Raw genomic sequence first — 26,898 nt, forward strand, 5'->3', positions numbered from 1 at the left:
CAAATATTCAAACACTACGGTAACACAGAAAATTATAAGGTATTAAAATAAGCTGCAACGCTTATTATTTTAATCCAATTTTGCTTATTTTAATACCAAAATGGATTAAAATAAGCAAAATTGGATTAAAATAATAAGCGTTGCAGCTTATTTTAATGTCTTTTAATTTTCTGTGAATTAGCAAATTTAGTCAAATATTTTATATATCTATATAGAATTAGTAAAATATTTTGCTAATTAATATCAAACATTTGATTATACTTTACACGAGAATGATTGACAAGAATTAAAAAAATATTTATAAGTAAATTAATTAAAATTTTTATTCATTTAGTCAAATATTTATGGTTGTTTAGATAAATTTTTAACAAATTCTTTAAACATTTGTCGAATTTAGTTAAAAATTTCGCAAAATAAATATTTTACACATTCATTTAAGTATATATTTGACAGAATTAGCTAAATATTTGCGGCTAATTTATTCAACATTTGGTTAATTTAATCAAATATTTAACCAATTCACCCAAATGTTAGCAAACATTTTTTTTTAAATATTTGAGAAATTAAGTAAAAAATTTGTTATATTTAGCCAAATCTTTTAATCAATTCAAACAAATATTTGTCAGAATCAGCCAAATATTTGTTTGATTTGTTAAAAAATTTGGATAATTCTATCAAATATTTGCGGCAAAATTTGGTCAAGATTTGATTCTTCTTTTTTTTTTTAAATTAATATTGTAGATTTCGTAAAATTGTAAAATCTGAAAACGAATATAAGTGTTTATATATATATACAATATTTTCATGATATATATATATATATAATGAAAGCTGGCTTATTTGCGTGACGACAGAGCAATGTTTGATTAACGATAAACAGACTAGAATCCGGCGCCCGTCGCTTATGGTTATATTCTCTTCGTTAAAAGGTGCAAGTCTGCGCCTAAAGAATAAAGCATTGCCTGTTTCCCTCGTTCATTTTTTTTTTTTTTTTTTTTTTTTTTTTATTATCTCATCATCATCATCATCATTGAAAAAGATATACCTTAAAAGTGCATCTTGCACTTTTGATGTATATATATAGATAATATTTTATCTTTTCACTTAAAACTTTATTACTATATATATATATGTATATAAAATTTAATCATGACAATTTCATAATTATAAAAATTATCAGCTTTTAATTTTGCTGAATTAACCAAATTTTAGATGAATTAGCCAAATATTTGACGAAAAATATATTTTAAAATAATTGATTAATATTTACGGCTAATAGTGTCAAATATTTGATTGAATTATCCATCAATTTGGTCAAGTAGACAAATATTTTGCTAAATATGCCAATTATTTGGCTAAATAGACCAATATTTAGCTAAATATTTAACTGAATCGATCAACCATTTAGTTCAAATTAACCAAATATTTGACTAATTTAGTCAAATATTTAACTGAATCAATCAACCAAATTAACCAAATGTTTGTTAGACTAATAATGCCAAATATTTGAGCGAATTAGCCAAATATTTTTTATAATTAAATAAATATTTGGCCATTAGTGCATCTCTGGCAACTTTTACTCCAAAAATAGTAAAATTTACTCTAAGAAATAGTAAAAATTACTATACGGAACAGTAAAATTTACTCCATAAATAGTAAAAATTACTATACGGAACAGTAAAATTTACAACAAAAATAGTAAATTTTACTATTTTCGAAGTAAAAATTGCCAGAGATGCGCAGAAACGTCGAACAGTTCCCGTTTAACTATGAAAGTAGTAAAAATTACTTTTTCTTTTTTTCTGTGTATTGATATATATATATTAATTGTAATGTTTGTCAAATAGGAAAAAACATGTCTTTTATGTAGCAATAATAAATCTTTTATTTGGAGTACTCTGCTACTATACGCTTCCTTTTCATATAGGGATATATCGCCCCGAAAATGACTGGTTGTACTTTAGGGATAGTTGAATAGGAATACGGCTTAAGATTGCGCACCGTTTAACACCAGGGTTTACTTCGACCCCCGCAGACACACCGACTCGTCACACCCCCAAATAAAAGCCCCATGAAATGCTAACTATACGTGTTGCGGGCTCGCCCTTTTTTCTCGGCATTCATCAAGTTCACACGAGCACACACCTACACGCATATATGTTGACAGAAAGCGCAGAGATCGCGGGGGTGCATTCAAAAAGAGAAACAGAGAGAGAGAGAGAGACGATATATACAGTTGTCAGTGATTCAGTCGAGGGGCTGATGCTGAGGGATTGTTCGTGGAATTAGCAGGAATATAGCAGCATTTAGTAGCAGGGATAAATCGTTTCAGTTGTTTGTCACATTTCTAACTGCCACGGGACAATTTAACCGCTTCAGTAGTCAAGCCAATGATTTCACCATTTATGCGCTTATATATATGTATATATTTTTTTTTCACATACAAATCATTTAAATAACAACATGTAAATTTTTCAAAAAATAGCCAAAAAAATTTCCATATTGAACCATTTTTGTTAATTTAACATTAATTCTTATTTAATTAAATTTTGGCCAAAATTTATATAATTTAAAACTATATACATTATTACGAATTAGGTTAAATATAATTGATGCCAAATAAGAAATTAGTATTTAACCCAATTCGTATTCAGTTTAAACTTTATTAAACCTAATTCGTATTTGGGCTAAACTTTATTTAAATAAATTAGAATAAGAAATTAGTATTTAACCTAATTCGTATTCAGTTTTAACTTTATTTAACCTAATTCGTATTTGGGCTAAACTTTATTTAACCTAATTTTTATTTAGCCCAAACTTTATTCAACCTATTTATTCTATAATTTAATTTGTATTGTCCTCTATTATATTTTGGAAACCTAATTCTTATCGGGTTTTAAATTTATTTAACCTATTATTAACCTATAAACTTTCTGTAATCCAATTCGTATTTGGCCTAAACTTTATTAAATCTTATTCGTATTTAGTCTAATAATAAATTATAAAAAGTTTAGTTTCAATAAAGTTAAGGTGACAGCGGTGGGATTACGTGCGAAAATAGTTCAACACTGAAAAAAAATTCTAGTTATTAGAATTTTGGTTAGGGTTTGTGATTCTGGTTAGGTTAACCAGAATTCTGGTTATTTTAACGCGAGAATTCTAGTAAATGCAACTAGAATTATGGTTAACTTAACTAAAGTAATGTTAAATATATATACAGCCTAACTAGAATTTTTTTTCAGTGAAGAAATTAAATTTTAAAACCGCAATATCAATCCAATAATAACGGATTTTTAAGAACTATTTTTCAAAATATATTATGAAAATAAAAAATTAATTCTACAAACATAATATAGAAAGAATTGATGAATGACAAGTTGTAGGATTTTGAGAGCTCAAAAAAGCAAAAAAAAAAAAAAAAAAACAGATTGGTTTTTACACAAGTGCGCGGTGCTCAACATATATCGAAAAATCGAAAATGATGGACGCCAAGTACTCGTATCAGAATGGCACAGCCCGATCGACGGGGTTGAATCTATTATCCAGACTGACCTCCCGTCACGGACTCATGATGGATGATGGTGATTAATAATACCATGTCCTGAATCTCCCTGAACCATACGCCCACCTCCTCATGTAAATATAATGTCCTTCCTGTTTATCCGCATCGTCGTCGCGAATATTATTTCAAATAAACTATATGTGGAGATTTTTAATTTCTTAAATTGCGTTAACTATTTTCATATATATATACGAAAAACAATTTATATAGTAGAAAACAAAATTAGTAAATATTAATTGAAATACGAATTATGTGTATTATACACAATATATATGTATAGCGATCTATCGAGTGCAACGTGTCATAGCGAACGGCGCGTGGATTTGCGGGCCGACGACCTGGGGTTGACCAGGCTGTGGCGATGGTCATTCCGGAAACCTGAACCAAGGGACAATGTATATATATATATATATATATCTGTATCGTTCATGACGATCTATGCTCAACAGTACTCATTTTCTAGAAAATATTTTCCACAAACTCAAAGCAATTTATACTTTATGTATATTTTTACAAAATTCAAAATTGCAAATTCCTAAAATTTTGCTATCTTATAAATGAAATTTTCATTTCGCGTAAAATTTATATAATCGAATTTTCAATTGACCTAATTCACATTGCATTGAACTTTCATGTGACCGAATTTACATTTGACCAAACTTTCATTTGACCGATATTTTATGTGACCAAATTCACATTGCACCGATGAACCGACCGAATTTATTTTTAATCAAACTTTTATGTGCCCGAATTTACATTCGACCAAATTTTCATGTGACCGACTATTCAATTGACCGACCTCTTATGTGCTCGAATTTACATTTGACCGAATATTTTTAATTTACCGATTTATTATGTTCCCGAATTTACATTTGGCTAAACTTTCATGTTACCGACTATTTATTTGACCGACCTTCTATCTGCCCGAATTTACATTTGACCGACTATTTAATTTTACCGATTTATTATGTGCCCGAATTTACATTTGTCCGACCTTTTTGTGACCGAATTTACATCCGACCAAACTTTCATGTGACCGACCTCTTATGTGCCCGAATTTACATTTGACCGACTATTTAATTTACCGATCTATTATGTTCCCGAATTTACATTTGTCCGACCTTTATGTGACCGAATTTACATCCGACCAAACTTTCATGTGCCCGAATTTACATTCGACCAAATTTTCATGTGACCGACTATTTAATTGACCGACCTCTTATGTGCCCGAATTTATACATTTGACCGGCATTTTTTGTTTGACCAAACTTTCATTTGTCCGACCTTTTATGTGACCGAATTTACATTTTACCAAATTTTCATGTGCCCGAATTTATATTAGACCAAACTTCCATTTGACCGAACTTTTCATGTGTTTTATATGTAACAGAATTGATATTTAACCGACCTTTAATTTGACCAAATTTTCAATTAACCGAATTTAGAATTGAGTAAATTTTAATTTGTCCCAATTTTTCTAGAAATATAGTTTAAACAATAAAATTTAGAGCATATTCATTTTTCTTTCCACTTTTAAGCCGCGCCTTTGTAACGCATCAATATATTCTTTAAATATATAATTATGATAAGATTAATTCGAAAACATTAAATCTAGAATATATGTATAATGATAATAATAATAATAAGAACTATATATATATATATGGTGAATCTGGCGTTGATCCTATTAGGACAATAATAGAACATAATTGGGTATGGGCATGAATTTAAGCCCGGGCATCATTCGCTTATGCCAGGGGAGAGCCGCACGAGAAATGCAACATGTGTGCGATCTCTGATCCCTTACACCTGATAAGCACGCTGACACTTATTCCCTTACTGATTTTCAGATTTAAATTATATATATATATATTCAATCATTTCTGTAAATACAAATCATCAAAATAAACAAAATGTCAATTTTGATTTTTTTCTATATATAATAATAATTTGGAAGCGCATTTGTACAAATTTTCATTTTTCCGAATTATATGTTACTTGATAGAATTTTGAAAACGCCGAATTTTCATTTCACCCAAATTGAAAATGATCGAATATATATCTAATTAAACATAACCTAGAAAAAAAAATTTGTCGCAATTTTTAAAATCGTTCAATAACAAATTTTCTTAATAATTCTTGATTGGACGATTTTTAAAATCATTGATTTTTTTTTTTATACAGAGGTAATGGCGTTTAATTCGGTCAAATAAAAAGTCGGCGTTTTCAAAATTCGTGTAAAAAAAAAAATTTGTACAAATTAAAGATTCGGTGAAATGAAAATTCTGGAATTTAAATGAATAAATAAAAATCGATTTTTTAAATCATTTTTCTGTCCATAAAAAAAAAGAAGATAGAAATTGGATAAGCCATAGAATTTTTTTTTCAAACTTATTTGCCAATGGAAAATTTTTCTTGGATGAAAGTATTCATATATATATATATTACTAAAAATGTGTTCGACATTTAATAACGTATTTCGCATAGGATAAAGAGAGTTGCGGGTATGTATATATATATATATACGAAAAGAAAAAAAAAGAAAGTACACCAAATGAATTCTGGAGAATGAAAAACCACCAGATTTAGGGAACCGCGAGCAACTCGGTTTTCAATATATATATATATATATAGATACTGTGACGACGGACGGATGGACAGACTTATATACATTCTCTACCATCGAAATTAACCGCACCTATATCGCACACATATAACAATTGAAACTGTAAAGCGCGAAAACGGGGAAATAGTAATGGAAAGGACCACTGGTGCGTGAGTATAATATCAAACGAGAATCACAAAATTGAAAAGCGACGTTAATAAAACGGCATTAACGATTTTATATACATATATATCAAACAAAGGACTTCCATTTCTATAATTAACTCATCTGATGTAAATGATATTTCAAGTTCCCATCATCCAAAAATCATTTATTCAAAAACTATATATTGATTAGAAAAATAATTAAAAGAGAAATTTAAAAATGCGTAATGCGATCTGAAGAATAAGGCGACCTTTTGAAGCAAAAAATTATATAGGTTATGTTTTTTAATTTTAAACTGAAAAGACTTTCAACTTGTAATGCAAACTATATATAATAATATATTTAGACCTTCTCATTACATCTAAAATATTCAATTAAAACTGATTTTAGTTTTACAAAAACAAAAATTAAGTTTTAAATATTCAAGTTAAACTGTCGCGTAAACATAACCTATAATTTATTTGCTTCTAAGGTCCCTTTCTTCAAATCGCGTCACAATAAATTAAATTAAAAATATATTCCAACACAATGAATTCTGTAAAATAAAAGTTTTAAAAATTCTTAAAATCAAATAATCAAATGAAAAATCGATATACAAAGTTATGAGAAAAAAGAATATATATAATAAACAAATAGCAAAAGACTAAATTATCCCTTTTCGTTGTCGTCGTCTTTTAGACAAACCCTTAATTTAAATAACTCTTCTCTTTACAGAGGATATGCAAACAATTTCAAATAATTGTTCAACATTTTTTTTGGTATTCAAATATTTGAAAGCTGAAGGTTTTAATTAGTTCAACGGGTACTGGAAGTAAAGAGAAGTTCCATTTTTTCTATCACTTATATATATATACATACAAAACCTTTTTTCGGTACGCGCGCGAGGAATATATAAATTTTTATCATTTTTTTTCTTCTTTTTAAAATATATATTCATAATTAATTAGATCTGTCAATAAAATTAATGACAATACATAAAAATGGAAATATGATATATACACGAAGAAAATTCGCAGTAAATAAATTCCAATAAAAGATTTATATTTATATAATTTCCATAATATTGATATTAAAAATCATAAAATAAAGTAATAATATGATTATAATTTTAATAATTTATTATATTTGTCATTTATATATTTTTACGATAGAGAAATGTGTATATAATAATTATTATTATTTTGATTTTAAATTTCATCGAATTGATATATATTTCAAATACCTGCTATATATATATATATATATATATATATATATATATATATATATATATATATATATTGAGCCGAATTTTCTTTTGGCAAAATATGCCATTTAGCCGAATTTGGGATTTATAAATTTCAAATTACAAATTTGGAATTTCAAATAACAAATATCAATTAACAAAAAATGTCATTAAACCGCAACTGCAATTTTTAGAAAGTTTAACTATATAAGTGAAAATTGGGTTAAATATATATGGCAATACAGTTCAGCGGCAATATTAATTGGCAATTCAGTTAAATGACAGTATTGATCAGTGACAATTTTAAATGTTATTAATATACGATTCTCTGTCAATACGGTTTAATGGCAATTCTATTAACAATAGCAGTTGGATTTAGTGATAATTTGGTAAATTGTCAGTTCGGTTAAATATGCGGCAATACGGTTTAGTGGCAATCTGGTTAGTTGCGGTAAATCGGTTAAATGGCAATACACGGCTTTCTGCCAATATGTATGGCAGTATGGCAATTTGGTTAATTGTCAGTTCTGTTAAATGGCAATACAGTTTAGTGGCAATATAGTTAGTTGGCAATTCGGTTCAATGGCAGTATCGTACAGTGGCAATTTGGTTAACTGTCAGTTCGGTTAAATGTCAAAACACGGTTTTCTGTCAATTGGGATAAATGTTAATTCTATTTACTATGACAGTTATGGAATTAGTATGGCAATTCGGTTAAATGTCAATACAGTTTATCTGGCAATCTGGTTACTTGATAAATCGGTTAAATGGCAATACAGTTTTCTGTCAATTTGGGTTAAATGTTAATTCTATTTACTATGACAGTTATAGAATTAGTATGGAAATTCGGTTAAACGGCAATACAGTTTAGTGGCAATCTAGTTAGTTGGCAATTCGGTTTAATGGCAGTATCGTTCAGTGGCAATTTGGTTAAATGCGACAATACACGGTTTTCTGTCAATTGCGGCAGTTGGAATTAGTGGCAATTTGCTTAATTAACAGTTCGGCTAAATGGCAATTTGGTTAAATAGAAATTCGATTCAATGGCAATACGGTTTAGCGGCAATATGGTTAGTTGGTAATTCGGTTAAATGCGGCAATACACGATTTTCCGTTAATTGCGGAATAAATGGCAATTTTATTAACTATACGGCAGTTGGAATTAGTGGCAATTTGCTTAATTAATTGTTCGGCTAAATGGCAATTTGGTTAAATAGAAATTCGATTCAATGGCAATACGGTTTAGCGGCAATATGGTTAGTTATTGGTAATTCGGTTAAATGCGGCAATACACGATTTTCCGTTAATTACGGAATAAATGGCAATTTTATTAACTATACGGCAGTTGGAATTAGTGGCAATTTGCTTAATTAATTGTTCGGCTTAATGGCGATTTGGTTAAATAGAAATTCAATTCAATGGCAATACGGTTTAGCGGCAATATGGTTAGTTGGCAATTCAGTTAAACGGCAATTTGGTTTTTTCGCAATACGGTTAGTTGGCAATTCGGACACGTGGCTATTTGGTTAAATGAGAATACATTTAAGTAACAATTCTGTTAAGTGGCTATATTTATTTAAATAATAATTCGATATATGGTAAAATGGCAGTTAAATTAATTTTGCGGTTAATTCCAGAATTCAGTGATTGAAATGACTGTTAAACTTTTAGTTAAACATAAACATATTTTCCAAATCAATTTGCTAATTCTTAAAATCAAGTTAGAGGTATAGCGATCATTTAAAATTTAAAAATCGCATTTTCATCCATAGGAAAAATAATTGATAGGGAAGTAAAGCCAATTCGGAAAGTGAACTATGAGTGAGTAGACCTGTCGGCAACACATATATATAGTGATAGAGGAGGAATATATATATATATGTGAGTGAGTGTAAATGTATAAAGAGTTCGAGGGCTAGTTGGTGCGTGAGTGCATGGGAGGGTCGGCCATGTTGAATGAGCCTGCGTAGTGAGGGCCTCCTCTCTCCTCATGGCAAGTCAATACCTCGTACTGTAAATCCCCTTACCCCGTTCACTTCCTCGAGGTTCTCGCGAGAACATTTCTCTCGGCCAACCAGAAGGCGAGTTGATATACCCGCCGTAGCGATGGCAACGCTTGTTCTTCCTTGCTAAAGTCGCTTCGCGTTCTCCCACCTCCATATATAACTCCCCTCCCTCATACCCTTTTCTAGCGCAGAAACTCCATCCTGTACTCAACACCTTCTCTTCCTTTTATATATATATATTTTTTACGAAAAGATAAAAAAAAAAAAAGAAAAGCTCGCCTCTCTAAATCCACTGTACATGAGGAGTGACGCCAAGTCGACAACATCGCATATATCTCGCCATTACTTTTCTTACATTCCATTTTAAAAAAGAAATTAATTTTCTTCGCACCAAAATGCCAATTTTTTTTTTCCATCGTGTAATCACATTCCCATGAAGTTGTTATTTTTAAAAATGGCTCATATCTCAAGAAACAGAAATACGTGAGAAAATCAAACGGCCTTTTATATTTAAAAAAAAAAAAATTTCCAGAAAATGGTTGGGCAAAAAACTATAGTTTAAAAGGTACGCGACGATAAAAAGTTGTAGTACTATAAGCTTATTCCGAAATTCATGAATGAAGGACAAAAAAAAAAAACGGAGAAATTTTTCATTCGAGTACAATCAAATCGTACTTTTCCCATTATTTCTTTCTCGTATCCTTCGTTCTTTTTTTTTTTGTCAAAACTGACTTTGATCACGAGTGTACGCTTCACATTGAAGCTTCCAGATTCCTCTTTTGAAATATGCAAGGCACCCGCGAGACAGAATGTAAGTCTCCCATGTTCTTCCTGCTTTTCTTTCTTTCTTTCTTTTTTTATTCCTTTTTCTCTCTTCGTCTTTTTACATCATTTCTCTTTCTCTCTTACACATATACTACTCTTTTGATGATTTTCCACGGAACTATATATATATATATATATATATACGCAGTAACTCCAACGCCTTGAATAAACTGCTTCCGGCTAGTTTATACGCCAGAAGCGCGACGGGTTTACTGCGATATTTTTTAGTTTTATTTTACCATTTTTTTTTTTTTTTTTTTTTTATTTTATTTTACTTTTATAGAACTCGAGGCGCGGCAACGTAAACGCTTTAAAGTGTTTCCTCGCACTGTAACTCTCTAGGGACTAAATTATTTCCAACAAATTCTAATATATTTTTCTTATTTTGTCGCAGTTTTTCTGTTTTTTAAGACTTTATTTTCTTCTTTTTGTATATATATATATATATATATAGCGTCTATATCGACGAAAAGAAATTAATTTTTTAGCGATTTTTTTTCGGTCATTTGCAATTTTGGACAAATAAAAATTCGACGTTTTAAAAATTCTATGAAAAAAGAAATTCTGACAAATATTAAATTGGAAAAATAAAAATTCGTGTAAAAAAAATATTTATAATAAAATTGTTTTCCGTAAATGTGAAGATAAAAATTTTAATCACTGCACGGAAAAAAAGAAAAAGTAATTTTTACTACTTTCATAGTAAAATGGGATCTGTCCGAAGTTTCTTAACCCTTTTTCGCGAATATAGTGAAGTATGTGTGTATATGTGGTAAAACTTATACATAATTCGTATACCGAAAACCATATAATATTTAAGACCCCAGGATTACATTCTAATTAACAAGGAGTTTGTCGTGTGACCACTCTCTCTGGCTCTAATCCGTTTACGAAAATTTCAATTTCTCGCCTCACTTAAGTAAACCAAATTTCTATAGTTTTATCTGTATCTACATACCTTAATTTATATATGAAGTGATGAAATTGTCTCCGAATACCGCGCTGAGATTCAAATTGCAAACGAATGCGACGACAGACTTTATCTTTCTCCGAGTTGAACGACACTATTCCTCATCTCTTCATATATATATGATTAGAATCCATTTTTATCCGCATAGCAAGAAAGAATAACATTTCAATATATTCTTTTCATCCACACGAAAGAAAAAAATCACATCGCACATTCCATGAAGAAAAATATCATATTATATATGTATAATTCTTTTTCCTACAACAAAAAAAAGCAAAGAAAGAAAGAAAATATTAAAATAAATAAATAAATAATAAATTAATAAATAAAAATATTTTTAAAAAGAATTTTGCAAAACTTAAATGGTAGTACAGTTTAGAGTCATTTTAGATATATATAAGCGGCAATTCGGTTAAATATATATATATATGTCAGTACCAGGTTTAGTGCGGCAATTGGGCAAAATAACAATATGAATTATGGCAATTCGGTTAAATGGCAGTACAGTTTAGTGCGGCAATTTGGTTAAATGACGTATACGGATTATTGGCAAATTGTTTAATTAGCCAGTTTGGATAGTGGGCAAAACGGTCAATTATGACAAAATTCAGTTAAATGGCAGTAAGATTTAGTGGCAATTGGGCAAAATGACAATATGAATTATTATGACAAAATTCAGTTAAATGGCAGTAAGATTTAGTGGCAATCGGGCAAAATGACAATATGAATTATTATGGCAATTCGGTTAAATGTTAGTACAGTTAAATGCGGCAATTTGGTTAAATGACAAAATATGAATTATTGGCAATTCGGTTAAATGGAAGTACAGTTTAGTGTCAATTGGGCAATATGGCAAAGAGTTTAGTGCGGCAATTTGGTTAAATGACGTATACGGATTATTGGCAAATTGTTTAATTAGCCAGTTTGGATAGTGGGCAAAACGGTCAATTATGACAAAATTCAGTTAAATGGCAGTAAGATTTAGTGGCAATTGGGCAAAATGACAATATGAATTATTATGACAAAATTCAGTTAAATGGCAGTAAGATTTAGTGGCAATCGGGCAAAATGACAATATGAATTATTATGGCAATTCGGTTAAATGTTAGTACAGTTAAATGCGGCAATTTGGTTAAATGACAAAATATGAATTATTGGCAATTCGGTTAAATGGAAGTACAGTTTAGTGTCAATTGGGCAATATGGCAAAGAGTTTAGTGCGGCAATTTGGTTAAATGACGTATACGGATTATTGGCAAATTGTTTAATTAGCCAGTTTGGATAGTGGGCAAAACGGTCAATTATGACAAAATTCAGTTAAATGGCAGTAAGATTTAGTGGCAATTGGGCAAAATGACAATATGAATTATTATGACAAAATTCAGTTAAATGGCAGTAAGATTTAGTGGCAATCGGGCAAAATGACAATATGAATTATTATGGCAATTCGGTTAAATGTCAGTACAGTTAAATGCGGCAATTTGGTTAAATGACAAAATATGAATTATTGGCAATTCGGTTAAATGGAAGTACAGTTTAGTGTCAATTGGGCAATATGGCAAAGAGTTTAGTGCGGCAATTTGGTTAAATGACACTATACGGATTATTGGCAAATTGTTTAATTAGCCAATTTGGATAGTTGGCAAAACGGTCATTTATGACAAAATTCAGTTAAATGGCAGTAAAATTTAGTGGCAATTGGGCAAAATGACAATATGAATTATTATGGCAATTCGGTTAAATGTCAGTACAGTTAAATGCGGCAATTTGGTTAAATGACAATATGAATTATTGTCAATTCGGTTAAATGGAAATACAGTTTAGTGGCAATTGGGCAATATGGCAATACAGTTTAGTGCGGCAATTTGGTTAAATGAAACTATACGGATTATTGGCAAATTTTTTAATTAGCCAGTTTGAATAATGGCAAAACGGTCAATTACGACAAAATTCAGTTAAATGGCAGTAAGATTTAGTGGCAATTGGGCAAAATGACAATTTGAATTATTATAGCAATGCGGTTAAATGGCAGTACAGTAGATTAGTGGCAATTTGGTTAATTATTCAGTTTGGATAAATGGCAAAATGATCAATTGACAACTCAGTTAAATGGCAGTAAGATTTAGTGCGGCAATATGGCAGTAGAGTTTAGTGGCAATTTGGTTAAATGGCATTACAGTGGTTCAGTGTGCAATATGGTTAAATGGCAGTACAGTGGTTTAGTGGCAATTTGGTTAATTAGCCAGTTTGGATAAATGGCAATATAATCAATTGGCAATTCGATTAAATGGCAGTACAGTGGTTTAGTGGCAATTTGGTTAATTAGCCAGTTTGGATAAATGGCAATATAATCAATTGGCAATTCGATTAAATGGCAAAATGGTCAATTGGCAATTCGGTTAAATGGCAGTATAATTTAATGACAATTATAGACAAAATGGCAGTACTATTATAGCAATATGGTTATAATTTAATTCAGAGAAATGGCAAATATCGCAGTTTTGGCAATTCGGTTAAATGTCAGTACAATTTATAGTATGGCAATTTTGGTTATTTATACAATATCAGTTTGATTAAACAACAATACAATATGGTTAGTTGGCAATTCGTTTAAATGGCCATAGAATTTAGAAAATTTTCATATGGACAGACAAAAGTAATAACATAATCATAATTATTTCACAGTATATATGTAATTTTCATTAGGCCCCCACTTCAATTTTCAATGATTAAAATCAATAATGCTTTCTATCTGAAACTAAATATGCCTGCGAGGGATATTTATAGTTTACCCAAACGCCAGTCTACAATCAAGGTAAACTACAATTTACATAATATCGGTGCCTATATATTAGGACGCACTAAATTGATATACCCTAACTCAATAATTTCATATATATATATATATATATATGAATTGATTTTTTTTTATACAGACGAGAAGATCATATAGAGCAAAATTATACACACACATATGAGTGAATTGTATCATCCCTTTTCTCTCTTATACACACAGACATACCCAATTATGCTTTATGCATCTCCCTCCCATAATACTGAACCCAATATATCGAGCAAAAGCTCGTTTCACGATATATATATATATATATATATATATATTTATGTATATGTGTGAATGCAGGTGTAATGCTCTCTGCCTATTTCACATATATATACATAAAAGTATATACGCGTGGATCCAGATGTATGCATGCGAAAGTGTGTACAATCAAACATTGTTCATGATTTAGTCAAATATTGGCGAAATACACAGCTTTGTAGTACCTCCCTCTCGATGTATCTACCTATGTATCATCGTGCCAAATAATCCGCGGTAGATTGCACTTCGATTGTCCATTGGTTAAATAGCACTCTTTTTTAGATATCCGATAACAACAAAAAATAAATAAATAAATAAATAAATAAATCTTTGTCAATAACGATAAATATTTGCTTAAATATATGTATATAAAACAAGCTCATATATTGTATACATATATATTAAATGTTATATAAAACACTCTATTAGCAATTATAAGTATTATAAATATAAAAAGTAAATGGATGTTAAAAAAAATACACCAATTACTTTTAATTAATAAACTATAAATTAAATTGAAATTTAATTTTAATCAGTTAATTAATTACGAATCAATTATCTATATTTGAAAGTTTAAATATCTAATTAATATATTCATTGTATTGTAAATTTTTCTTTTAACATTCTTACTTTAAATTTAAATTAATAGGAATATTCACTAATTTAAATTACAGTAAAATTTTCTATACTAATTTTCAGTCATTTTTCACTAAAACAAAAAAAAATATAACTAAATCGAATATTAATATTTTACAGTAAAAATTAGTAAATTTTCTTTACTACTTTTTAGTCTTTTTTCACTAAAACAAAAAAAAATATTACCAAATCGAATATTAATATTTTACAGTAATAATTAGTAAATTTTCTTTACTAATTTTTAGACTTTTTTCACTAAAACAAAAAAAATATTACCAAATCGAATATTAATATTTTACAGTAAAAATTAGTGAAAATTTCTACTAATTTTCAGTCATTTTTCACTAAAACAAAAAAAAATATAACTAAATCGAATATTAATATTTTACAGTAAAAATTAGTAAATTTTCTTTACTAATTTTTAGTCTTTTTTCACTAAAACAAAAAAAAATATTACCAAATCGAATATTAATATTTTACAGTAATAATTAGTAAATTTTCTTTACTAATTTTTAGACTTTTTTCACTAAAACAAAAAAAATATTACCAAATCGAATATTAATATTTTACAGTAAAAATTAGTGAAAATTTCTACTAATTTTCAGTCATTTTTCACTAAAACAAAAAAAATATAACTAAATCGAATATTAATATTTTACAGTAAAAATTAGTAAATTTTCTTTACTAATTTTTAGTCTTTTTTCACTAAAACAAAAAAAAATATTACCAAATCGAATATTAATATTTTACAGTAATAATTAGTAAATTTTCTTTACTAATTTTTAGACTTTTTTCACTAAAACAAAAAAAATATTACCAAATCGAATATTAATATTTTACAGTAAAAATTAGTGAAAATTTCTACTAATTTTCAGTCATTTTTCACTAAAACAAAAAAAAATATAACTAAATCGAATATTAATATTTTACAGTAAAAATTAGTAAATTTTCTTTACTAATTTTTAGTCTTTTTTCACTAAAACAAAAAAAAATATTACCAAATCGAATATTAATATTTTACAGTAATAATTAGTAAATTTTCTTTACTAATTTTTAGACTTTTTTCACTAAAACAAAAAAAATATTACCAAATCGAATATTAATATTTTACAGTAAAAATTAGTGAAAATTTCTACTAATTTTCAGTCATTTTTCACTAAAACAAAAAAAAATATAACTAAATCGAATATTAATATTTTACAGTAAAAATTAGTAAATTTTCTTTACTAATTTTTAGTCTTTTTTCACTAAAACAAAAAAAAATATTACCAAATCGAATATTAATATTTTACAGTAATAATTAGTAAATTTTCTTTACTAATTTTTAGACTTTTTTCACTAAAACAAAAAAAATATTACCAAATCGAATATTAATATTTTACAGTAAAAATTAGTGAAAATTTCTACTAATTTTCAGTCATTTTTCACTAAAACAAAAAAAAATATAACTAAATCGAATATTAATATTTTACAGTAAAAATTAGTAAATTTTCTTTACTAATTTTTAGTCTTTTTTCACTAAAACAAAAAAAAATATTACCAAATCGAATATTAATATTTTACAGTAATAATTAGTAAATTTTCTTTACTAATTTTTAGACTTCTTTCACTAAAACAAAAAAAATATTACCAAATCGAATATTAATATATTTTACAGTAAAAATTAGTGAAAATTTCTACTAATTTGAAATAGTGAATTCATTCTCCACTAATTTAAATTTAGAGTAAAACTAAAAAAATATATATGCTTTAAAACTTTTTCCCTAAAAAATTTTACATATATATGTAAACAATATATTTTATTCATACAATCTTATATGAAAATTTATCTATATCAAATTTAATCGGTATATTATATATATAATAGTTTCAAGTGCGGAATAACATTCTTTCCAAATATCTATATACTTAAAAAGGGTTATATTCTTTAAAAAAAAAAAAAAATGCTGACGTAAAAAAAGATAAATTTCAATGTCATTTTCAAGCTTTTGTAATAGACCTCTAAATATTTTGTGTACATATATATATACATATATATGTATTAAAAGCAATGTATGTATGTGTATAAGAAAGTTAATAATAGAACGATTATCATTCTTGATATCTCAGTGCGAATGTATATTGTGAACCAATTCGTCTGTTCGGCTAAATGAAAAAAAAAATATTGTGAAGAAAAAACTTATTCCTTTGCACTAAAAAATTTCGCAAGTAAAAAAATTTATTTTTTTCAAATAATTAATTATTTGTCTATTATTAAATATTTTCTTGAACCAAATAATTTTTATTTGCGAGTCATATATTTAATTTTTATTTGTTTCAAATATATAAAGAAAATATTGGTTTATAAATATACAATTTAATTCAAATAAAAATTATTTGATACAAATAAATATAATAATAATTATATATTTATCTCACAGACAAAAAATTATTTATTTGATTTAAATAAAAAATTTTATTTACGCCAAATAAATTGTGTGAGACAAATATATACGTTTATTTAACTCAAAAATATATTATATTTGATTCAAATAAAATACCAATTATAAATATATTTTGCAATATTATAATTTACTATTATATTATAAAGTATTATATTTATTATTAAATAAATAATAATAAATAATATTTATTATTATATTTATTATTATATTATTATTAAAGTATTATACAGTATTTTATAGTAATATACATAATTGTTATATAAAAATAAGAAATAATAATAATAAAAATTTGTAATTAATAATTATTATAATTTGTAAATTATATTATAAAAAAAATCAATTAATAATTATATTATAAAAAATATATATATTAGAAAAGGTTATAGAAAAAAATAATCAAAATAGATTTCATAGAAATAAGTGGATTTATTGAAACATGTACACCTCCTGCAGTTCTTTTCGTTTTTTTTTTTTTTTTCATGGACAAAGTAAAATCAAATCTCGATTCTTGTTTAATATATATATATAATATTTATATGTGTATGTTAAAAACTAGAAAGAAAAAAAAGATGAGAGAAAACAAGAAGATTCAACGACAATTTTTTGAAGTCATGAAGATGGTTTTTTTGAGATTTTTCAAAAAAAAAAAAAAAATACATTATAATTTATTTTTTCTCGCTCAATTTCACAGAAATTTTCACATATATATATATATATTTATATATTGCAGATAAACTGAAAATTTATTGCGAATTAAATCTTATAGATATAAATGTTACTTTTATAATTTACAATAATAAGATGTGTTAAAGAAAAAAAAAAAAATAATTTTTTTTCTTCATAATACTCTACATGTGTACGTATATATGTTTGTGTGTGTTTATGTGTAATTTGTTTTGTTAATGTTATTAAATATTTACAGATGCATCGTTTTTTTGGCATAGTTCAAAGGTAAAAATTTTCACAACTTTTTTTTCAAAACAGTAATAACAAATTTCAATATATTATTATATATTAAAAATTTCTATCAGAATTATAAATAGTCAATAAATTGCGTCTAAAATACCTTATCAAAAGCATCACGGTTAGGAGAATTTTATCTTTCCTTTTGATAAAAAGTATTTTTTTTTTTTTTTTTTTTTTATATTTCATTTACGGTGTACACCCCGATTATGAAAAAAAAGAGAAAACTATTTTTTTTTTCTATATACCTTTGAAATATGCAATATAAAGTTTTTTTTTTTTTTTTTTTCTTACGTCGTTTCTCTAGCTCAATAATATATATCGTCAAAGATTCCATTTACATATATATCTATATATTTATAATATTTATATTCTTTTTTTATAACATGTATTACTGTGCATTATACGCAATATGTCCGTGCGACTATCTACAGATATTGTACAAAAGCACCAAAAATGAAAAAAAACGTCGTTTTTCGGTGCTATTTTTCTTAGAAAATAATATTAATAATAATAATAATAAAAATAATAAGAAAAACGAATAATGAATATACAACACCATCAGACGAATATATAATATATTGATATTTATACATATGTCTTTTGTGTAAGAGTCAATATAATATATCGTCTGTGAATTTTCTTATCTCTTTTTTTTTTTTGTACCTTGAAAATAAAATATCGAATAAGTTACTATATTATATATATGTACAAGACTTCTTTGAATTTGACTATTGCTTTTAAAACAGAATTAAAATAATAGTAAATTGTGACTATATTTTATTTATTTTACTCTTTAGTCCCATTTTTTTAAAAAATAATATTTATATTTAATATAAATTTAAAAATTATCAAAATTTACAGAAAAATATTTTACTAATTGAAATTTAAAAAAAAAAAAATTCAAAATTTATTTAAATCAAATATCTTTTTATTTTACATCAAATAAATTACAAATATATAATTTCTTTAATTTGAAACAATATAATATAATATTGACTCAAATATTTATTTAATAAAATTGAATATTACAAATAGATATTTATTTGATACAAATAAATATTTCTAATCTAATAATTAATTATTTGAATCATATAAATTTAATTTAAAGTATTTTTTTCAAATTTGAAATTATTCCTCATAAAAATCGTAAAATAATTCCATAAAATTTGATAATTTAAAAAAAAAAAATTTATTTCTAGAATTATAATTTTGAAAATAGTAAATTTTTTTTTTTTTTTTTGCTTTTAAATTTTGTTAATATATAACACATTGGAACTTAAACTATACACTCCCATAGTACATAGATATATGTGCAAATTCGTTCATTTTGTTAACTTAATTTTCATTTCACAAATTATCACAATTTTCGCTCTTTTACCAACACCTGATCGTCATTCAATTTGCACCACACATATACTCAATTACGTTTTACGTGTTTTATTTTCTTGTTTACGAGAGACTTCTAAAATGCCAATTCCACTCTTGTTATTACCGATGACTGCGCGCAACGAAAAAACGATAATAAATTGTAAAACCTGCTTTTTTTTCGAAAAAAAAAAATGTTAATTTTTTCTTTTTTTAAATCACACACACAAAATTATTTTTCTTCTATTAACACTTTTTATAAACAGTATTAATTGTTAAAAGACTTTTTTTTTCATTAAAATAAAAATCAAGAAAATATATTTACATATTATATAATGCGGAAACATATATATATTTATATATATATTGTTTGACAATATTGTTTTGTTTAAGGTTTACAATCGCGCGACGATAACTTGAGGACACTCGAGAGATCAATGACCACAAAAAAATTACTCTTACAACAATCATTATGATCAAACAAAAAGTCCACGCTAGAGAATGTGTTTGCTAGTGCTAATCTGAAAATCAAACACCGATATCGCTCTCTATCGTCTCGATCTTGCAAAGTCTCATAATGTATATTACGAAGTCAAGTTCGAGGATAAATTATTGGCATTTTCATTTTTAGTTCCGTCAATAAAAAAAAAAAAAAACAAATTTTTTCACTCATTATACACAAATCGAAATCATCGGTAATTACGCAAAGGAATAAAACATTTTTTTTTTTTTTTTAATTGCATATATAGAAAACAAGTCTTTCAGACATTTTTTTTTTTTAAATTATATGCAAACAAAAAATTTTTTTTTATACTTAAAACTCCTAGATAAATTTCAGTAATAATTGCGTTTTCAAAAAAAGAAAAAACATTTTTTTTTTTTAGAAAGAAGACTTCCCCCGTCGCTTCTTTATATAAAAAGCGTAATAAAAAATAAGATTTTAAAAATCCAAACATTTATTTTAATTAATGTTTTTTGTGTCATCTTTACGAGTGAATTTTAAAAATAAAGTACAAAAAACCGAGATTAAAAATTGAAAAAATTCGCTTAGATAAGGAATAATATTTTTTTTTTTTATTATTAAATTTATCCTAGGAGTTTTAATAAAATAAAAATGGTCCCAATCAATTTGGTTTCGATAATAATTTTTGAAATTAATGAAATGTTTTGTTTAAAAAGCAAAAATGCACTTTAAAAGTGAAATTTTAATTAAAAATTGAGTTATCATTAATTTATATTGTAAACAATAAAAAAAAAAAATTTTCCACATTAAAATTATTACAAAAGTCGTTACAAATTTTTTTTTCATTTTCAAATAAATATATATAGTCATCAGATTCGTTTCTTTTAAAAAAAGAGAAAATTGATTAAAAATCAATAGTTATACGCTTCGAAGAAAAAACACAAATACTCTCTATACATTTGAATTATAGTCAAAATATAATGACTTTCAGTTAAATGTAAATTTGTTCATCAATTGTTTTCATAAATTTTCATTTAAAAAAAACTATATACTTATCCATATAAATTTTGAATTTGAAATATATTTATAAGTTAAAAATTTTTACAAGAACAAAAAAATGTTCTAAAAGTGACAAAAGAAACCAAAGTTCCTCAAAAGTAATATAACTGTCTTTATAAATCACCTAAATATGTTATAAGTGACCTAAGTGTGTTATGAGTCACCAGTGTCTTAAAAAGTGGCACTTTATAAGTGTCCTAAGTGTCTTATAAGTCACCAAAATGTCTTATAAAGTGATATAATTGTCTTGTATATGATTTCAATGTCTCCCAAGTCACCAGTATCTTATAAAGTTACTTAAATGTCTTATAATGGAATTAAGTGTCTTATAAAGTGACAAAAATATCTTTATAAGTGTTCTAAGTGTCTTATAAATCACCAAAATGTCTTATAAAGTGATATAATTGTCTTGTATATGATTTCAATGTCTCACAAGTCACTAGTGTCCTATAAAGTGACATAAATGTCTTATAAGAGCACTAAGTGTCTTAAAAAGTGTCATAATTATCTTTATAAGTGTCCTAAGTGTTTTTTAAGTCACCAAAATGTCTTATAAAGTGATATAATTGTCTTGTATATGATTTAAATGTCTCGTAATAAGTCACCAGTATCTTATAAAGTTACATAAATGTCTTATAATGGAATTAAGTGTCTTATGAAGTGACAAAAATTTCTTTATAAGTGTCCTAAGTGTCTTATAAGTCACAAAAATTTCTTATAAAGTGATATAATTGTCCTGTATATGATTTCGATGTCTCACAAGTCACTAGTGTCCTATAAAGTGACATAAATATCTTTATAAGTGTCCTAAATGTCTTATAAGTCACCAAAATGTCATATAAAGTGATATAATTGTCACATGTATGAATTAAACGTCTCACAAGTCACTAGTGTCCTATAAAGTGACATAAATGTCTTGCAAGTGACATTAATATCACTATAAATGACCTAAGTGTCTTGTAAATGGACATAAATGTTTTTTAAATCAATAAACTGTCTTATAAATTGAAAAAAATATCTTTAAAAGGGTTCGGAAGTGTCTTATAAGTGATATAAATGTCTTATATGTGACCCAAGTGTCTCAAACGACACCAGAGTGTCTTATAAAGTGACATAAATATCTTTGTCAGTCTCAAACCAAACTGATAAGTGACATAAAAATTCTTATAAAGGACCTAAGTGTCTTATAAGGAACCAAAGTGTCTTTTAAGGAACCTGAGTGTCTTATAAAAGATCTAAGTGTCTTGTAAGTGATTTAAATGTTTTTCAAGTAAGTAACAAAAGAAAAAAACAATTGCTGAACAAATTTAATTTAAATATTTTTAATTTTATGCGGACTTAAATGAAAAAAAAAGAACCTATAGACCTGCTTATCACCTTGTGATTAAAAAAGAGTAGGCTACAAAGTGTCATCTTCATCATCGTCTTCTTCAACCTCGTTCCAACAAGAAGCACCATTATCATTGACATCCCGACGACGTGAATTAGGATAATCATCAGAACAAATTGGAACGTCCGTGTTGGTATTTGCGGCATAGGCCGCGGCAGCTACTCAGGCCAGAGCGTAAGGATGTGTGGCGTGATGTCACAAGCCCGGCGTAGCCGTCACTGAAGGTGGTGGTGGTGCACTTGATGCACTAACACTATGATGATAAAGTGGACTTTGATAATAATCCTGATGATGATTACCCATATTGTGCATTGGTCCACCAGTGTTCGAGCTATGCATTCCATTGTGATGATGATGTCCTGGTGGTACCGAGTGTGGATGAGGATGATGCGGTGAACCATAATTGTAACTTTGTTGTAAATGCTCATACATTTTGAGCTCGGGTTTTGTATCCTGTGCAACGGGTGATGTACCAGCAGCACCAGGTAGTAGCCTCGTGATACTAAAGGGATGACTTGCCGCCGCATATGATGGCTCTTGCTTTAAACTTCCTGCCATTCCATGATGAAGGCCATTTGGATCACTGAGAAGATGTGGATGAAGACTTCTTCCCACCATTGCTGCCAATTCATCATGAGCTGCGCCAAGATCCGTTCCCAATAAACCACCAATATCCGTTGTATCGCTTTTGAGATTCGTATGATGTGGATGAATACTACCGGGATGATGGTGATGATGATGATTCACCAATGAATGAAGATCTTTTTCATCTTGCGGTTGACCATGATGTAGAGGTGTTTTTTTGCCATGATTCAATTCATGAGATGGTGGACTACCATGACCGGAACCACCACCCGAATTATGATGTCCCGGATGTGTATGTTTTGTTGTTTGCCTCGTGAGTTCTTTTTTCTCATCCTTAAACCTCTTTTGACGTCTTAGGTAACAGCCATTCTCAAACATGTTTCCACTTTCTGGATGTAGTGTCCAAAATGAACCTTTACCAGGTTTATCGGGAGTTCTTGGTACTTTGACAAAGCAATCATTAAAACTAAGCGAATGCCTGATTGAATTTTGCCAGCGCTGTTGATTTTGTCTATAAAATGGAAACAAATCCATTATAAATTGATAAATCTCAGAAAGTGTCAGCATCTTTGTGGGAGCATTTTGTATTGCCATTGTGATGAGACTAATGTAGGAATAGGGTGGTTTTGCATGTGTGTAACTTCTTCTATATGATTTATCAGTTCTGGCACGTTGTAATGCCGAATTTGGTGAATCAGGCTCGGATAGTGAAATCCCCGAATCTGTCATACGAGAACCAGGAGTTGATCCAAGTGACGCATAGCCGACGGCATTCATGCATGTACCACCGCCACCCATTGATGCACCAGAGGCATAGGCACTCATTCCACCACCGCCCATTGATGCCATTCCAATTGCAGAACTCATACTACCAATATTAAAGGCCCCTGGACTCTGTGGGCTACAATTGGGTCCAACTCCCATGGACATGCCCATGGGTACACAACTCATTGAATTAATTGAGCTGTACGATGACGCCATGCTCCCCATGTTTGACATGGCAGCACTCGTCATGGCACCGCCAAGGCTGCCAGCATCGCTGTACAGCTTCTGCGACTGAAGCATGGTCATAGAGCTAATTGGGGGTGGGAAATCCTGTCGTTGTCAAACTGAAATCATGTAAATAGCCGCACAATGGCGATGATGACGCCAAAATTGTTCAATATATTCACTTAAAACACTTTTCTTTCACAGTCACTGATGATAAACGCACTAATCATAATAAAGTTCAAAAAATGTCACAATCACTGTCACTATTATCACACTGTTCTACAATTCTCTTTCTATATATAGAGAGATTCTTCAACTATTTGCAATTGTCACAAGCAAACTAAAATGGACATCAGTTGAGTTAGATTGCCAAAAGTAAAACACAAACAATTCGCGACCGATCCGCCTACGAATAAACCAACCGCAGTCCTTAGCGAACAATGTCCGCGACACACGACACACTCAATGACGTTCCGATAGGGGTAATTGTTGTTCCAACACAACACGACGTTCTCTATGTAACGACACACGTTCAAAGCCGCGGTTATTTGCAGGTCTGTTTGAGCGGGCACACCCTCTCTCTCACTCCTTCTCTCTTCTTCTTCTCTTTCTCCTCTCTCTGTGTAATGTAGTGTGGATGGAGGCCGGTTAGCGAGTGTACTCCGGTACTCTTGAGCTGCCGAGTCTTGTTCAAACATCCCCCTCTATAATGACGCGACTATCGAGGTTTGTAGCTCCTCCTTCATAATGCCGTTCAGCCAATCGAATAACATGATTCAAGTTTCAGCTGTGGGAAAACTTCCCTTATGAGCCACCAGTGACGTAACAAAATGGGCGTGTTCAAATAACGTTTCTCTGGGATATGTAGGTTCGGCCACGTCCCCCTTTTTTTTAAAAAAAGAACATGTGTGTTGTATTACATATGTGACGGTTTAACGGGTTGCTCTAAACGCAGGCGCATCATACAGAGAAAAACATGAAGCTACTTGCGCAGTTGTCAATGCCTTTACCTGTGATATCCGACGACGTCACGACGATCGCGACGACGGCGACGAAAACGATATCAAGGCGTCGCGTGTCATGTCAACTGCCACTCATTTGACACATCGCGAAAAGCATAATCGTGAAATTTTTCTTTATTTGCAAAAAAAAAATTACCTTCCTTAAATCGGGCGCATGCAAAATCGTTTTGCATTATTTTTAAAGCTACGATAAATTTATTGTGAATGATTATATATAAACAATGAGAAAAAAAAGCGGTCCTCTTTGGAAATAAACGTCACTAAATGGAAGGTAATTATAAATATAATCGGAATTAGTAGTAAAATTATGATTTTTAATAATCAATAACGATTATAGTTGCGGTACACGATTTTAAGTGGGTTTAAGAATCATTAATTGTGATCTCTTAATCTGAAACAGTTAAAATTGGGTCACTGATTAAAAATTAGTGAATAATTCACTGGGTATCAGTGAAATTTCACTAATTCAAACAATATTCACTGAAAATCAGTAAAAAATAGTGAATTACTAAATTGCAATCAGATTCTCACTGATTCAGATTAAGAAAGATATTTTGTTTTCCTAGCAATAAACATTTGCGCGGTTATTATATATGCAACCGTTATGTTTTCGTTATAATCTTTAGGGTTACTTCAACAAAAATTTTGTTTACCTTGCCAAATTTTTGTTGGAACAAAAAAAAAAAAAAGTTGCACAAATAACAACCGAATGTTTTGTTGTCAAAGCCAAAATTTTTTTCTCTTAGTGCGGACATATGAAAAATATTTAACTTTGACATAATAAAAAAAAACATTACTTGATATTTAAGCAACCATTCTTTTATTGGTCCAATAAATTATTTTGGTTACTTTAACCAAATTCTGGTTACAATAACCAACTTCTGGTTAATTCAACTAAATTTTAATTTAATAAAATTTTGTTTCAACAAAATTTGTGTTCCCTCAATTAGAATTTGAACGAAATTTTTTTAATCATTTTAAATTTCACATTTGTCATGCATTAATTCAAAAATTAGTTAAAATTTGTACAAATTAAGATTCCGTGTGTGTTATATATATGTTGTTGCTTTTATTTGCCAACAAGACGCGCGCGATAATCTGTTAATGACATTAAAATAGTTTAAAATTTTGTCGATTGAATTGCAGACAAGACAAAAAACAAATATACACCTCAAATCTACATCTCTAAAATCTAAAACAGGTACTAAAAGGTTATTTACTTTTTGCGGCTTTTGCCATAAACACTTAAAAGGTTTATTATACACTCAGGATTATCCTTTTCTTTGCTTTGTAGGTGTGTATAGAGTACAGTCGTTGCAAGCGACATATATATAATAGAAAATGATGTACAAAAAGTTGGCGCCCCAAATCTTCATAAGAACTGGGGGTTTCTAAAATATTCTTTTTTTTTTACGTCTGACACGAAATCTTTGGCTATATATCGTCTTAGCAATATATATATATATATTTTGAGCGTCGCAGAAAGTTTCGTATGTTTTTATTTTCAAATAGATTATTTT

The 26,898-nt window shown here is 28.2% G+C and overlaps 1 protein-coding gene and 1 long non-coding RNA gene across 2 annotated transcripts in view; both read right to left on the minus strand.

Moving 5' to 3' along the window:
• Nucleotides 1-11,378: 11,378 nt before the first annotated feature.
• The window catches only part of LOC127277293 (uncharacterized), a 58,689-nt gene continuing 43,169 nt past the window's right edge, over nucleotides 11,379-26,898 (minus strand). Inside the window, exon 6 of the long non-coding RNA XR_007842351.1 lies at nucleotides 11,379-11,616. This is a non-coding gene — a long non-coding RNA (uncharacterized LOC127277293). The remainder of the gene's footprint in view (nucleotides 11,617-26,898) is intronic.
• LOC127277288 (silk gland factor 1-like) lies at nucleotides 20,789-25,024 on the minus strand. Its single transcript, XM_051298291.1, has one exon. The coding sequence runs from the start codon at nucleotides 24,435-24,437 to the stop codon at nucleotides 22,977-22,979; it is 1,461 nt and encodes a 486-aa protein (XP_051154248.1). The 5' UTR covers nucleotides 24,438-25,024; the 3' UTR covers nucleotides 20,789-22,976.

Source organism: Leptopilina boulardi, unplaced genomic scaffold (assembly GCF_019393585.1).
Source record: "Leptopilina boulardi isolate dan_hultmark-lab unplaced genomic scaffold, ZJU_Lbou_2.1 LbouV2_165, whole genome shotgun sequence".
NCBI classification, from domain to species: domain Eukaryota; kingdom Metazoa; phylum Arthropoda; class Insecta; order Hymenoptera; family Figitidae; genus Leptopilina; species Leptopilina boulardi.